The 17,161-nt window shown below is 39.4% G+C and overlaps 1 protein-coding gene across 1 annotated transcript in view; it reads left to right on the top strand.

The window, feature by feature from the left end:
• Positions 1 to 17,161, top strand: part of VGLL3 (vestigial like family member 3) — a 41,563-nt gene that overhangs the window by 17,440 nt on the left and 6,962 nt on the right. The window contains exon 3 of the mRNA XM_068968132.1: positions 5,736 to 6,269. Within this exon, the coding sequence (XP_068824233.1) occupies positions 5,736 to 6,269 (534 nt within the window). The remainder of the gene's footprint in view (positions 1 to 5,735; positions 6,270 to 17,161) is intronic.

Here is a 17,161-nt window from a genome sequence, read left to right as displayed (position 1 = left end):
TGCCCCCAATCCCTCCCAGCATCAGAGTCTTTTCCAATCAGTCAACTCTTCGCATGAAGTGGCCAAAGTACTGGAGTTTCAGCTTCAGCATCAGTCCTTCCAAAGAACACCCAGGACTGATCTTCTTTAGAATGGACTGGTTGGATCTCCTTGCAGTCCAAGGGATTCTCAAGAGTCTTCTCCAACAACACAGTTCAAAAGCATCAATTCTTTGACACTCAGCTTTCTTCACAGTCCAACTCTCACATCCATACATAACTACTGGAAAAAACCATAGCCTTGACTAGATGGACCTTTGTTGGCAAAGTAATGTCTCTGCTTTTTAATATGCTATCTAGGTTGTTCATAACTTTTCTTCCAAGGAGTAAGCCTCTTTTAATTTCATGACTGCAATCACCATCTGCAGTGATTTTGGAGCCCCCAAAAATAAAGTCTGACACTGTTTCCACTGTTTCCCCATCTATTTCCCATGAAGTGATGGGACTGGGTGCAATCATCTTTGTTTTCTGAATGTTGAGCTTTAAGCCAACTTTTTCATTCTCCTCTTTCACTTTCATCAAGAGGCTTTTTAGCTCCTCTTCACTTTCTGCCATAAGGGTGGTGTCATCTGCATATTTGAGGTTATTGATATTTCTCCCAGCAATCTTGATTCCAGCTTGTGCTTCCTCCAGCCCAGCATTTCTCATGATGTACTCTGCATAGAAGTTAAATAAGCAGGGTGACAATATACAGGCTTGACATACTCCTTTTCCTATTTGGAATCAGTCTGTTGTTCCATGTCCAGTTCTAACTGTTGCTTCCTGAACTTTTAAGTTCTTAGGAACCCATTTTTCATTTTACTATAGTCTTCATTTTTGGTGGCTCAGACAATAAAGAATCTGTCTATAATGCGAGAGCCCTGGGTTCGATCCCTTGGTTGTGTAGATCCCCTGGAGAAGGGAATGGCTACTCACTCCAGTAATCTTGCATGGAGAATTCTATGGAGAGAGGATTCTGGCAGTCCCCAAGTCCATGGGGTCACAAAGAGTCGGACATGACTGAGGGGCTAATACATTTACTTTCTTCTTTTTCAAAATTAATAAAATATTTTTAAAATTATATGTTTAATTTTCTCTTACATAAAATGTTTCTTTAGATTTTTTTCAGAAAAACTGAATGTTAATGTAAAACATATCCCAGCTACTGTGAAATTGAAAAGAACCTCTTGATGTACCATGTTAAGCTCTTTTATGTCTCTAAGACATATTTCTGTTAAAAATCACAGCAGTGAGATTACTGGGTATGCACTGGATTGGTTGTATTAGACAGTTTATTTTTTTTTCCTTTTTGTTGTTAGAAATAGGGTATGTATGTTTGTGTGTAATATTTTGTAATCCCAAATGCAAACGGAACCAAAGTATATCTAGACATTTTGTACGTGTTAGACTCAGTGTGAACGTTATCCAAATGTTGTCATTGAGCCCAAAGTCACCATAGAGTGTTAATATCACATAGTTCTGAATTGCTGAAAAGTAATATTGCATGGAAATACTGTGTGCAGTTTTTCATAAGCTTTTTCATCCAAAAAATGTGGCTGTGATTAAATACTTGTAAGCAAAGAGTCATGTAATGAAAAAAATTTACATACATATGAAATAAGCATACTGATTCCCAGGCATGAAACAAAGAATATCATCTGTTTCTTTGTATCAAGAATTTCTTTTTTAACAATCAAGATACCAGATAGTGATTTTGAAATGTAGACTTGTGCATAAACATACTTTCTATTCAATATCTTTTCATTTATTTGTAGAATGCAACATTATTTTTTCAAAACACTGCATTGATCTCTGCAAACTTTATGTTAATCTCAGGAGACACACTGACTGGGAAAATACTAAGTTGCTTCTAATTTGATTTTTCCCTGGCACATTTTAAAGCTTTGTTCAGCCTTTATGGGGTGTGTTTTTTAGAACAGACTTCTACTTTCCATGATAACATGTTCACTAATCACAATACAATATGTAATAAATAGGATAATATTTTTGTAAGGAATTTTTTCATTATTTATATTTCTTCATGCATATCCAAAATGTGTAAACATCTGTACAATAAAATTAGGTCCATGGACATGAATGAAAGAAACAAAAGGAAAGCATCCAGGAAAATGACATATACTCTCTGTATTTTTGGCATTTTAACAGGAGATATTAATAAGGAGAACTCTATCTCTGGCACACACCTGTGGGTTGAGTTCAGCTGTTATAATGGGATTCTGGTCCCACAAGAGATAAAACTTATGAGCAGAATGAAGGGTTTGGAACCAAAGACTGGATCTCTGAGAGCAAAGGAGCCCGTTGGTGGTGGCAAAGCTACACTACGTAATGTAAAAAGCCTCTATAAAATCTTTTATGAGTTTTAAACTTTAAATGTTGACAGCTTTCACTGTGAGTATGATAGAAATATTCTACAAATGTCCATCATTTATAGGCTTCCTGGGTGGCACTAGTAGTAGAGAACCTGCCTGCCAATGCAAGAGACACAAGCAACATGGGTTCAATCCCTGGGTCAGGAAGATCCCCTGGAGAAGGGCATGGCAACCCACTCTGGGTATTCTTGCCTGGAGAATCCCATGGATAGAGGAGCCTGGCAGTCCATGGGGTCGCAAACAGTTGGAAATGACTAAAGCAACTTAGCACTGCCATCATCTAAGGCAAATTGAATTTTCTTCCTACACCTTATACAATTTTCTTTCTTGTCATTAGCAGCCAGGTTTCATATGTCAGAGGAGGACAGTGCTTAAATAGATCACATTTGCCCAATGCCAGTAGGCTTGACTTTAAGTGCTATTTTCTAATAGATTGTGATTGCGATAAAACTAAGTCATTTGAGTAAAACTTTGCCAGGTCTGCTGGAAGGTTTGAAGAATAGTTTGCTTTTCATCCTTTGCCTCTATAAGATCATCATTTACATTTCCTCAGGGGTTTGAGATCCAAGGAGATTCTGGGCAGGGGCTAGGGGGAGACTTGAATTGAGACAGTGAAAAGTTGTCTATCTGTGGATGGGGTGGATGATAGCTCTGCCGTGAGGCTGACAGGGAGAGAGAGGAAGAGCTTACAGTGTAGTGACTTTGCCTTTAGTGAAGGTAAAGAAAGAAAATGTTTGAAACAACCCAGTGATATCCTAATTATGTTCATCAAAGTACATATATGGGGGTTGAGTCAAGTTACTTAAGATTTCCCTGAGGTAAACAAACAAACAAACAAAAAAACTGTCCTGGAAGTTTATGAAGAACATGACATGTCCACGTTCTTACTTCATAAACTTTTATTTCACATAAACTTTTTCATATAAACTTTTATTTCACAATATTTCTTGGGATAACCTTCATTTCATGGAGATATCTAGCAAGGTTCTTTTATGTGGAACCCAGTATAAAAATACTGTTGTACCGTACATGCATAGCTAATGTACTAACCACCTTATCTTTATAGATAGAAATAATCCATAGGACATTTCACAGAATGGTTAGACGCATGGGGCCAGAAGATATGTGGAATTAAATGAGCTCAAATGCCTTATATTTGATTGGAAGATACTAAGCCACAGATAAGCCGACAGATCACTTGGGGTCCTACAATAAGAGAGGATGGTTGCTAGATACCAGCTCTAGACCTGGGCTTTCCAGACTCCCAGGCCAGGGCTTGCTCAGATACCTGTGCCAGAGGCAACAGGCCATGGCTGGAGTAGCTATCTCTCTAAACACAGATCTGACCATAACCCTTCCTAGGAATTATACTCCATAAAAATTAATTTAAAAAGTAAAAACAAAACTCCTTTTAAGCTCACCTCCTCAGGGTAGTACCCACATTTAGTGCATGGCTTGTAAGGCTATGAAAAGCCAACCTAGATAGCATATTAAAAAGCAGACACATTACTTTGCCAACAAAGGTCCGTCTAGTCAAAGCTATGATTTTTCCAGGAGTCATGTATGGATTTGAGAGTTGGACTATAAAGGAAGCTGAGTGCTGAAGAACTGATGTTTTTGAACTGTGCTGTTTGAGAAGACTCTTGAGAGTCACTTGGACTGCAAGGAGATCCAACGAGTCCATCCCAAAGGAAATCAGTCCTGAATGTTCATTGGAAGGACTGATGCTGAAGCTGAGGCTCTAATACTTTGGCCATCTGATGCAAAGAACTGACTCATTTGAAAAGATCCTGATGCTGGGAAAGATTGAAGGCAGCAGAAGAAGAGGAAGACAGAGAATAAGATGGCTGGATGGCATCACCAACTCAATGGACATGAATTTGAGTAAACTCTGGGAGTTGGTGATGGACAGGGAGGCCTGGCATGCTGCAGTCCATGGGGTCACAAAGAGTTGGACACGACTGAGCGACTGGACTGAACTGAACTGAACTGTAAGGCCATACCCATGTGGGTCCTTCTTGGACCGTAGTATGTTTGCCAGCATCCGCCCACTGAGTCCTTTTTTGATTCCTCAGATGCTGCTTTGTGCCAGTATGTGTTCTCCTGGCCTTTCTCCACACACTTTTTCATTAGCCTAAAACACTCTTCCCTAACTCTTCATATGGCTAGCCCTCCTGACCCTTTTGATTTTGCTGTTACTTTCTAAGCCAGTTTCAATGCCCTGTCTGTGTATTTCCCCTCCTGAGAGCACAATCTAAGTTACATTGCTCGTGTCTATTTACTTCTCTGTTCCCTGCCAGATGTGACTGAAGATGGCATCTGTCCAATCATCCCCAGTCACCCCATGTTTCATATGTAGTAGGACATCTATAAATATGTCATGAACATTGAGTGGAGAAATTGAAGCAAAGCCGGGAGTTGTTCTCTCTCTTGCTTATTTATCTCCAAGTGCTATTCTTTGATATCATTCCCCCCTTCTCAATATCTCCTCCAATCCATAACCCACCTGAATCTCCTCCACTCATGATTTCCACAGAATTTTCACCAAATTCTAGGTGTTCAGGTTATAGTTACAAGTTTGCTGACTTGTGGCGCAGTTGTGATGAGTGACAACCATTACTTGCCTCAGCTTCTACATCTCTAAAATGCGGATAATAACAGTAACTACCTCATAAGTTTGGAGTGTGGACCCAGTGAGATCAATCCATTAAAAGCTCCTGGCCTTGTATCTGGTACTACTGGGTCACTGATATTAAATATAAACTATTATTATTTTCAGTCCAGAAAGTCCCAGACCTCTATAGAAAAACTAAACTGGGAATACATCCTTCTTGATGTAAAGTGAGTGCTGGCAAGTATCCTTAAGTATGATCTTACTTCCCTTTGTTTGGGCATTAAAAAGGTTAGTTTGAATGAAAACTGTATATGCCTTTAAAAGAAGTTGGTAAACATCATTTGCAATCTACCTGAATCATGTCTATGGCATAACCTTTTTTTTCTTAACCTGTGACGTATGTACCCGTGACCTCTGCTCAGGTCTAAGGGCATTAAGACACACAGGAGAAAGCGAAGTTTTCCAGTCCTAGACTTGTCCACCTCAGCCTAGACAGTGACCCCCTAAACTAAGCCCCAACGCTGGGAACTCATTCACCATCTGGGCCCCTGCACATTGGCTTGGCGTGAAACCTGTGACTGGTATCATTCACCTCTGTGTGGGGAGAAAAAGAGTGCATACTCATTAGCTTGCTTGAAAATACTGGACAAGTAGAGGCAAGTCTATCCCAGAACTGAATCTTATGTAAATAATGTTATTTTTCTGTCTTCTCAGACAGCTCAGCTCTCTCAAGCCAGCGGACTAGTTTCCCGACTTCCTTTTGGACCAGCTCTTACCAGCCCCCACCCGCACCCTGTCTGGGGGGCGTTCATCCTGACTTCCAGGTCACTGCACCCCCGGGCAACTTTACGGCTGCCGACCCCAGCCCCTGGCCGGGACATGGGCTGCATCAGACTGGCTCCGCCCCTCCACCTCCAGTGTCGGAGTCCTGGCACTACCCGCTGGCATCTCAGGTGAGCCCGTCCTACGGGCACGTGCATGACGTGTACATGCGGCACCACCCACCGCACGTGCATCACCGCCACCACCACCACCACCACCACCATCACCACCACCCTCCTGCGGGCTCCGCCCTGGATCCACCTTACGGGCCCCTGCTGATGCCCTCCGTGCGTGCGGCCAGGATTGCCGCGCCCCCGTGTGACATCACAAAGACGGATCCAACGACAGTCACCACCGCTACCTCAGCGTGGGCCGGAGCCTTTCACGGGACCGTGGACTTAGTGCCAAGTGTGGGCTTTGACGCAGGTGAGCCTGGCGATTTCCTCCTTTCTGTAGAAAGAAGAAAAATGCCTGAAATGAATCACTGAAAATGGAGGGTGTTTTAAACATTTTGAAGTATTTTTTTTCTCTTACATGGGAAGTTAATCTTTGTCCATATGGTTTTCAGTTCACCGTTTTGCAACAGTTCCTGCATTCCTGCAGAAACTGGTGTGACTACCTGAGAGAGGTCTCAGAGCTTTTCTCCCATTTCTTAAGCTAGTAATCTGTTTATTTGAAGTGGAATCTCTGGTACCTTATGTTTACAAAGATTTAAGCACATTGGTTAAATCCCCCATGTCTCCGTACTCTCTAAGGGTGATATGTAATGCCTGACAATTCAGATCTAGTATCTTTCAGTAATTTTTCCTTCTCTCTTTTTGTCAGATCTCACGTATGATGTATAAACCAAACTACTTTCTGAAATGCAATTCATGGAATATAATCATGGTGTTTGAAAAGAATTAGGAAATGAATTTTAAAGGAATGGATTTCTCTTTTCCTCCCCCTTTTGTTCCTCTTCATTTGTCTTTTGTTATTTCCCTCCTTCCTTCCCTCTTTTCCTTCCTCCTCCTCCTCTTTCCTTTCTCTCTCTTATTTTAAAGCATCAAACTTAAGAGGCTACTCTAAAATTTATATTCAACAGAATTGGGGAAAAAATAACAGTAAGGAAAATCTTTCTTCAAAGGACATTCAGCTCCTCTCTGGAATTCACTAGTTGTGAAAGCCATGGTGTTAAATGCTCGAGCTTGGTTTTTTGACCAGACTACTCATATTCATAGTGTTATTTGTTCCAAGTTCACCAAAATCGCAAACATCAGAGGCTAAAAAACAAATCAAGTCAGTGATTATATCCCCAGAAACTACATTCTAAAGTCAGCCACCACCACCTCCAATCCCAGGTTCTTTTCTGAGAATCCTTGTGAAAAATTAGGACTTTCTTTCCAGAGGTTTAAGGAAACACACTTTGAAATTTTTTATAAATTTTAATTATTTCCTTATTTTTCCCTTGCGATGAGAAAACTCACCCTTTTCATAGTGTTCCTTAGTTTTCCTCTTTGTATTGTTGCTGTTCAGTCACTGAGTCATGTCCGACTCTTAGTGACACTATGGACTGCAGCATGCTAAGTTCCTCTGTCCTCCACTACCTCCCTGAGTTTGCTCACATTCTTGTCCATTGAGTCAGTTATGCTAACCATCTCATCTTCTGCCACCCTCTACTCCTTTTGCCTTCAGTCTTCCCACCATTAGGGTCTTTTCCAGTGAATCAGCTCTTCCCACCAAGTGGCCAAAGTATTGGACCTTCTGCTTCTTACTCTTCCTTATTCTTCATGTGTTATTCAGTCGCTCAGTCATGTCCAACTCTTTGTGACCCCATGAACTGCAGCATGCCAAGCTTTCCTGTCCTTTCCTACCTCCCAGAGTTTGCTCAAACTCATACCCACTGAGTCAGTGATGCTCTCTAACCATCTCAGCCTCTGCTGCCTCCTTCTCCTCTTGTGTTCCATCTTTCAGATCATCAGAGTCTTTTCCAATGGGTCGGCTCTTTGAGTCAGGTGGCCAAAGTATTGGAACTTCAGCTTCAGCATCGGTCCTTCCAATGAGTATTCAGGGTCGATTTCCTTTAGGATTGACTGGTTTGAACTCCTTGCAGTCCAAGGGACTCTCAAGTCTTCTCCAGCACAACAGTTTGAAAGGATCAGTTCTTTGGCACTCAGTCTTCTTTGTGGTCTGGGTTTCCCAGGTAGCGTTAGTTATAAAGAACCTGCCTGCCAGTGCTGGAGACATAAAAGACAGGTTTGATCCCTGGATTGCGAAGATACCCTGGAGGAGGAAATGGCAATTCACTCCAGTATTCTTGCCTAGAGAATTCCATGGACAGAGGAGCCTGGCAGGCTATAGTCCATAGGGTCACAAAGAGTCAAACAAGACTGAAGTGACTTAGCACATAGCACACACTTCTTTATGGTTCAACACTCATATCTAATCTGTACATGACTACTGGAAAAACCATAACTTTGGTATATGGACCTTTGGTGGCAAAGTGATGTCTCTGCCTAGATTTTTAATATGTTTAGATTTGCCATAGCTATTCTTAAAAGGAGCAAGTATTTTTGAATTTCATCACTGCAGTCACTCTCCACAGTGATTTTGGAGCCCAAGAAAAATAATCTGTCACTGTTTCCATAGATGTTTCCCCATCTATTTGCCATGAAGTGATGGGACCAGATGCCAAGATTATAGTTTTTCGAATGTTGAGTTTTAAACCAGCTTTTTCACGCTCCTCTTTTACATTCATCAAGACTATTTAGCTCCTCTTTGCTTTCTGCCATTAGAGTGGGATCATCTGCACATCTGAGGTTGTTGATATTTCTCAGCAATCTTGATTCCAGCTTGTGATTTATCCAGTCGGGCATTTCACATAATATACCCTGCATAATATACTCTGCATAAAATGTACAGCCTTGATGTACTCCTTTCCCAATTTTGAACCAATTCATTGTTCCATGTCTGCTTCTATTACTTCTTGTCCTGCATACAGGTTTCTCAAGAGGCAGGTAAGGTGAGCTGATATTCCTGTCTCTTTAAGTGTATTCTTAGTGTACAGGATTTTAAATCTGAATGCCAATCACAACAGAGAACTCCACAGAGTAACAAATCCTTAGCATCCATTTATGTTCATCCTATACCTAAGTAGAGCATCCTTATCTTGATTAACTGGTTCTCTGCTAAGCTTTTTAATGTTTCTCATTGCCTAATGTCTCCATTTCTGCTTCCTGTTTAGTCTTTGGGTTCAAGCTGCTTTTCTAAACTGTCAGGCAAGAACTTGGTTCCTCCTCTCTGTAAGAAGAGAATGTGATGAAACTGACCACCACAGGTTTGCCTCCATCCTTTGCCACATACTAGTAGAATGAGCTACTAGTTTGAGTCGTTTGATGCCTTGGGCCAGATCGAATGAGAGTCCCAGTGAGTTAGCTGCCATCATTGGCAGCCAGTCTCTGGAGGCTCTCAATTTCCTAGTACTTGTGTGGCCAGGCTTAATAATGCTTTTAGAAGCAAAGGGAACATTCTCTTCTTTCTTAGTTTGGGCTGCTTCAGCAGAATACTATATACTGGGTGTTAAGTGAAGTGAAGTCGCTCAGTCGTGTCCGACTCTTTGCGACCCCATGGACTGTAGCCTATCAGGCTCCTCTGTCCATGGGATTTTCCAGGCAAGAGTGCTGGAGTGGATTGCCATTTCCTTCTCCAGGGGATCTTCCCAACCCAGGACTTGAACCCGGGTCTCCCACATTGCAGGCAGACACTTCACCGTCTGAGCCACCAGGGAAGCTACTATATACTGGGTGTGGTAAACAACAAATATTTAGTTCTCACAGTTAGTTCTCTGGGAAATCCAAGACCAAGGTGCCAACACATTCAGTGTCTGGTGAGGGCCTACCTCCTGATTCATAGAGACTTTCTCTGCAATGTGTCCTCATTTGAGGTGGAAGGGACAAAACCAGATCTCTGCACTCTCATTTCTAAGGGCATTAATCACATTTGTGAAGACTCCACCCTCTTGACTTATTCTCCTTCTGAGGACCTCATCTCTAAATACCATTATACTGAGGGATAAGATTTAACATGTGAACTTTTCAGGGATATAAGCATTCCGGCAGTGGATGTGATTGCCTTTGCTCTCTGTTTCTGTCATTGATTACATACTTTTGTATTTGATTTTGATATGAGCTTGATTCACTGATTCATTGTTCAGAATTTTGGCTTGAAATAATCTCTTTGGAATGAAAAGTCATCCTCCTACCCTCAGGAAGTAGGACAAGATTTTCATTCTCTATGAAGAACCTAGAGAGAACCCATGTGGGTATATTATATAATAGTTCTTAATGCTGAGCCATGAATTAATGTGTATTGAGTACCCACTATATAAGATATTGCCAGAGATATTATATATATATATTTATATTATAATAAATATATAATATTAATTTATATTATAATAAATGTAAATATATAAATAAAACATTTTATTATCTACTATATAATGATATATATTAAAATTATATATATATATATATATATATCATTGCTTTTAATTTTTAAACTAAATCTGAGATGGATCTTCTCTAGTTCAGTTACTAATAAGGAAATGGCTTGGTTTTCCTATTTAAAAACATCTTCCTAAATCTCAAATGCTCAAGCTATATTTGACCCCAAATCTGCCCTAAACTAAAGCATTGTTGGGGTAGCATCTGCCTTTATATGTAGGTGAATGAAACTATTGATTAAAACTGTTATCTTAGACTGAAAATGATTAATATTAAGGAATGAAGATTTATCTGTAGAACATACGTAGTGCTTCTCTTTGTCATTGTGGATTTAGGATGATGATCATGATTCATTCCTGTCCATAAGTTTAACCCAGTTGAACAAACAAAGACAAGGGAATCAAGAAGATAAAGGTTAAATCATAGCATAATTATCACCTGTGTGTGTTTAGTTACACAGTTGTGTCCGACTCTTTGTGACCTCATGGATTGTAGCTCGCCTGGCTCCTCTGTCCACGAGATTTTCCAGGCAAGAATATTTCCGTGGGTTTCCATTTCCTCCTTCGGAGGATCTGCTGATCCAGGGATCAAACCCACTGAGCCATTGCATCAGTACAAATTTTTAGGCCAAATTAGAGATCTTAAATTAGGCTTACTACCACAACTGAGCTTTCTAGAATCTTCATTTAAATTTAGATTCTGGTAGATCCAGTCCTACCGAAATATTCTCTTCAGAGAAGATTCCCATAGACATCTTCCTTGGCGCACAATTTAGAGCCTTGTTACTGTGAAAAGCGATAATGATTGGTTAGGTTTGCCTCAAAAAAGTATAAACTGAGGCATGCCTTACCTTACACAGGTAGTAGAAGGAGCATACATCTCCCTGCATGAGGTCTGACCCCAGAAAGAGAGGATGGAAGGGATGAAGCCTTCAGGACTCATTTTCCTCTCCTAAACTCAGGCATCATATCAAATATCAAATCTCTCTCTTCTTTTAGGAAGGGTTAGGAGTGTTTTCAGTCAGTTTCCTCAAGAAACAGACTCTAAGACACAATTTTGCCTGTAGAAAATTTGTGTAGTAGTGTTCTCAGGACAATATCTTTGTACAATAAGAGAAGAATTAACCAGGAGAAGTCTCACAATGAAAAAGTTCAACTGAAACTTAATGGATTCTACAGGGAGTTCTGGAGCTGGGATGGCCTTTTAAAATTATCCTGCCTTAAGTCAAGGTGGATGGGCTTTTATGTTCTCACTTTGATCAGTTACTGTGTGTATTTGCACTTCGAAAAATAGTCATTACATTAGGCAAGGTGGCCTTGTTCAGCTGAAGGCAATTGCCAGAAAGAGACAATTGAAGGCTCTATGCTGCGAACCTCAGGAAAATGAGTATCGCAACACAGAATACAGAGAGATCTGACAGTCCCCAGCGTCCACACAGAGGGACAGCAGAAGAATTACAACAGCAAGAGTAGCTGTAACAGTAGCTACTCTTCCACTTATCTCACCACTTGTTAAAGGATAGAAGTTTCTATATCATAAGCCCAAGCTGGAAAGGTTAGATGGTTGAAAAGAATGAGAGTCCCTGTATATAATTTGTGCGATGTTGACCTAACCATGCCACCCAAAACAGCTCATAACTCAACATCTATGTTAGGTGGCTATTGAGCAGCTGTGAAAAGAGCCTGCATTCAGGTTATATAGGCATGAAACTTTCCAAAGTCTAGGTTCTTAGGCCACCAAAGTGTAGGTCATTTTCACATTAAGAGGCAAATAAACTAATCCAATTTTGAAAAGTATTTGGTAAAGGATACACTTATTTCCTCAGGAGGGAAGAGGTTTAATAATTATTAGGTACCTTTTTATTTTGCAGTCATTTAATGAAATTAAGAAGTCTAGGAGGTGACATATTATGTAATGCTTAGTGACATAAGAAAGTTTTAGAGTACCTTGTATGGTATAATCCAAGGGTCAGTAAAATTCTTCTGTAAATGGCCTGATAAAAATATTTAATGCATTGTGAGGATCACAGTTTTTGTTGCCACTTCTCAACTCTGCTTTCATAATATAGAAGCTACCACAGACAAAAAAAAATGAATAAATGATGTACCTATGCCCAATTAAACTTTGATGGACACTGAAATTTGAATTTTGTATGCTTTTTGTGTGTCAGTGAAAATGATACTTATTTTTTTCATTCCTTCTTTCTCAACCATTTAAAAATATAAAATCCAGTCTTCCATTCTTAGCTCATGGATTATGTATAAACAGATGGTGGGCCTGATTTGGTCTATGGGCTATAGTTTGCTGACCTCTAGTATATATAGTCCCATACAAATCCTTTTTAATCTATCTATATACGTACATATGCATGTATGTGCCTGAAAGTATATACTCCAACTTATAAAGGTCATTGCTGCTAGTAATTTGTGTGCACAAGAGCTTTGAAGTTAAACTGCCTGATTTTATAAGCCTAGCTCTGTGCCTTGCTAGCTACAGAATTTGGGGCAAATTTTTAAATTGCTTGGTGCCTTTAATTCTTTATCTTTAAAATATATCTCACTGGATGGTGTTGAGGATTAAGTAAGTTAATGAAGTTAAACATTTAAAGATGTGCCTTGCACATAATAGATACAATATAAATTCTAGCTACATAAGAGAAAGTGATCAGACCCTCACTCATTTTAGCTTTAAAAAATTTATTATCGAACAATATTTCACCTATCATATACTTCAGCATGTTAAAGCCTACAGTTCAGTGGGTTTTAGTATGTTGATGATGTTCTACAAGTATCTCTATATATCTAATTATAAAGCATGTCTAGTACCTCCACAAGAAACCCATAACTGTAAGGAATCAGTCCCAATTTCCTTCTTTCACTATCCCCTGGAAATCACTAATCTGTTTTCTGCTCCTATGGGTTTTCTTTCTGTGGAAATTTCATATGTAGAGAGTCATACAGTATGTGGTCATTTCTGTCTGCCTTCTTTCCCTTGGCCTGGGTTTTCAGGATTCATCCATGTAGCATGTATCTGAACATCATTCCTTTTTGGGGTGGACATTAGTCCATTGTATAGGTATACCACATTTATTGGGCTTCCCAGGTAGTGCTAACAGTAAAGAACCCACCTGCCAACACAGGAGACATAAGAGAGGTGGGTTTGATCCTTTCCTCGGTTGGGAACATCTCTTGGAGGAAGGCATGACAGCATACTCCAGTATTTTTGCCTGGAGAATCTCATGGACAGAGGAGCTTGGTGTGGGCTATTATCCATAGGGTCACAAAGAGGCAACCATGACTGAAATGACTTAGCATGCATGTATGCCCACATCTTGTGAATTCATTTATCAATTTTTTTTTCCTACTTTTTGTCTAATAAGGATAATGCTGTAATGGATACTCATGTAACAAGTTTGTGGGTGAACATATATTTTTAATTTTCTTGGGTATGTACATACATAGTAGAACTATGGGGTTGAGAGTACCTCACTTTATTTTGAAACCTGTTTCTTAAAGATATAAAGAGAATATATTTTAACTGTAATTAATTTTTAATTAATTAAAATTAATTTTTAAAGATTTATTACAGAATATTGTAATATAGTAATAAAATAGAGTTCTGCAGTTTGGTAACAAAAAATTCTCTAAGAATAAGGAGAGATAGTCCGTCTTTTCTGAAGGGCTCAAGGTAAGGTGAGGAGAGTGAGGTGCCGCAACACAGAAAATAAAAAGATATTCACTTTCTGGGGCATGCAAGCACATAAATCCTTAAATTTTGCCTCACCCTGCCCTGGCCCTACTTTCGCTATCATTTATTGCTCCCTCTGTTGAATGGATATTACATATAGATCTCTTGGAATGATCAGGGTGTTGATATAATTGTAGAGCATCTCTGTCTTCCCTCCTTGTGCAAAATATCCTTCTTTACCAAAAGGCTGTTATCAAAATCTCACATAAAACTCTCCTCTTTTCTTTAGCAGTCACAGAACTGGGTTCTGTTCCTTTAGAACAGTAGTTCCTAAGTGTGATGAGAGGCTTAACTGAAAAATAGATTTTTGGTGAAATTAATTTTTTAACATTGCCTTCTCTGTACATCCAATTGAGATCAGAACTCAGTTTAGTATATAAAAGGCTGTTATGCATTCTTTAGTAAAGAAACATCTTAAATTTTGCTTAATAGGAGATTTTTCCACCTGACTTTCTTTTGGGCACATTTTGTTTTTAGTATACTTATTAACTTCTCATAGAATGCTCTTTGGGAAATGCTATTACTGTTTTTTCATCATAAAAGCCATGTAGTTTTCAACTTCTACTAGTAACTTTCACCTAACATGTAGCTACTGTGAAGAGGTATAGTTTAGAAAGGGTAGATGGGTCTGAAGAAAATACCTAGAAGAGTAAACTGAAGAAGAGAGGACTCAGAATATGGAGGATTAAATTCAGTAATCTCAGAGTGTTGTATGGTACCCTTTGTATGTCAGTAAGAAGAGAGTTAAATGTAGAAATATTTGTGATTTTGATACAATGTATTATTAGATATGTATATGTGAATGCAAGAATATCATGCTCAGATTTTTTAATGATGACATTAGGTAAATTCTGACTTACAATTCATCTTTTAGTGGCCATAACCAAAAAATGCATCTTATGGAAATGCTTTCATATTTTCTGTTATTAACAACAGTTTCCCTGATGTAGAACATAAAATGTTGCATATTCTAGTCAGTTTGAATTAATTTGTCAAGTAAGATTTGTTAATGAAGTCTTTTTTTTTTTACTGAAATACAAAGTTGACTTTATTTGTAAGTTCCATTTCATCCACTGGATTTAAATTTACAGAAAGGAAAAAGAGTCATGCTTTGTGACTTTTTTCCTGTAAACACAAGCTGCTCAGGGCTTGAGATGGTTTTCATCTCTAGATTCACAGATTTACTTTTCTTAGCATCCCTCATGTTATTTTAGCTCCAATTTTGTTATATATATTTTTTTTACTTTGAGAAATGTCACAATAATTCTATATAAAATATATATAAATAGCTCAGAGTTGAGGTATGCATGTTTTTTTTTTGCTAATGTATATTTAGGTAGCTTAAAATTTAATAAACCAAACAATAATCAATAATATTCTGTAGTATATTACAGGTTCAAGAAATCTGGAGCTAAAAGAGAATTAACATATATTTATGTACTTTCTGGTTTCTCAAATATTTTGTCATATAAGCAATAACTCTGTGTGTGTAGCTCTTCTCAGGTGGCACTAGTGGTAAAGAACCCACCTGCCAATGCAGGAGGCACAAATGTGACATGCGTTCAGTCCTTGGGTTGGGAAGATCCCCTGGAGGAGGGATGGCAACCCACTCCAGTATTCCTGCCTTGAGAATCCCATGGACAGAGGAGCCTGGAGGGTTATGGTCCATGGGGTCACAAAGAGTCAGACACAACTGCAGCGACTTAGCATGATGTGTGTGTGTGTCTGGCATGTGCATGCAGTTGTCTCTGGCTCTTTGTGACCCAATGGACTATAGACTGCCAGGCTCCTTTGTCCTTTGAATTTTCCAGAATTTTCCAGACATTGATGAATATACCATCAGGTATTAAAATCAAGATTATTCATCATAGGATGGAACAGAGTTCCTCCTAGACAAAGAAAAACTGTAACTACAATAGTTGATAGATATGAAAATTTCTTGCTAAATGGAGGTTATGAAATTTTCCAGGAAAACTCAGGAAACTACTTTTCTAGTATTCTTACAAATTTTGAGGCATGTAGCAAATTATTTCTGAAGAGGGTTTTATATGGATGGGCTTAACTTGGGGATACATATAGTCTGTTAAAAAACCTGGAAAAAATATTTTTGAACTCCTAAATTGTGATAGTGGATAGGGCACATTGGGCAACAATAGGGAAGTAAAAAGTTCACAAATGACCTTATCTTTTTTTTTATTCTTCATAGACACTTTGTGTCTGAAAATATTATGAGTAAAATCACCTTAAATAGTTTCCTGAATTTTTTATGGTATTCAGTTCAGTTCAGTTCAGTCACTCAGTTGTGTCCGACTCTTTGCGACCCCATGAATCGCAGCACACCAGGCCTCCCTGTCCATCACCAACTCCTGGAGTTCACTCAGACTCACATCCATTGAGTCAGTGATGCCATCCAGCCATCTCATCCTCTGTCATCCCCTTCTCCTCCTGCCCCTAATCCCTCCCAGCATCAGAGTCTTTGCCAATGAGTCAACTCTTCGCGTGAGGTGGCCAAACTACAAATATATGTATGTATAACTATAAATTTATAGTTATACATATTTTTATATTTATACATATGTATCGGAGAAGGCAATGGCACCCCACTCCAGTACTCTTGCCTGGAAAATCCCATGGACGGAGGAGCCCAGTAGGCTGTAGTCCGTGGGGTCGCTAAGAGTCAGACACAACTGAGCGACTTCACTTTCTCTTTTCACCTTCATGCACTGGAGAAGGAAATGGCAACCCACTCCTGTGTTCTTGCCTGGAGAATCCCAGGGACGGGAGAGCCTGGTGGGCTGCCGTCTATGGGGTCGCACAGTCGGACATGACTGAAGTGACTTAGCAGCAGTAGCAGCAGCAGCAGCAGCATACGTATGTATATATACTTATACATATATATATATATATATATATATGCAGTGCTGTGCTTAGTCACTCAGTCGTGTCCAGCTCTTGCAACCACATGGACTGTAGCCCATCATGCTCTTCTGTCCATGGGAATTTTCCAGGCAGGAATACCAGAATGGGTTGCTATGCTATGCTCCAGGCAATCTTCCCAATCCAGTGATCAAGCCCAGATCTCCCACA

Source organism: Capricornis sumatraensis, chromosome 1 (genome assembly GCF_032405125.1).
Source record: "Capricornis sumatraensis isolate serow.1 chromosome 1, serow.2, whole genome shotgun sequence".
Lineage (NCBI taxonomy): Eukaryota > Metazoa > Chordata > Mammalia > Artiodactyla > Bovidae > Capricornis > Capricornis sumatraensis.
This window is presented reverse-complemented; position numbering and strand designations above follow the sequence as displayed.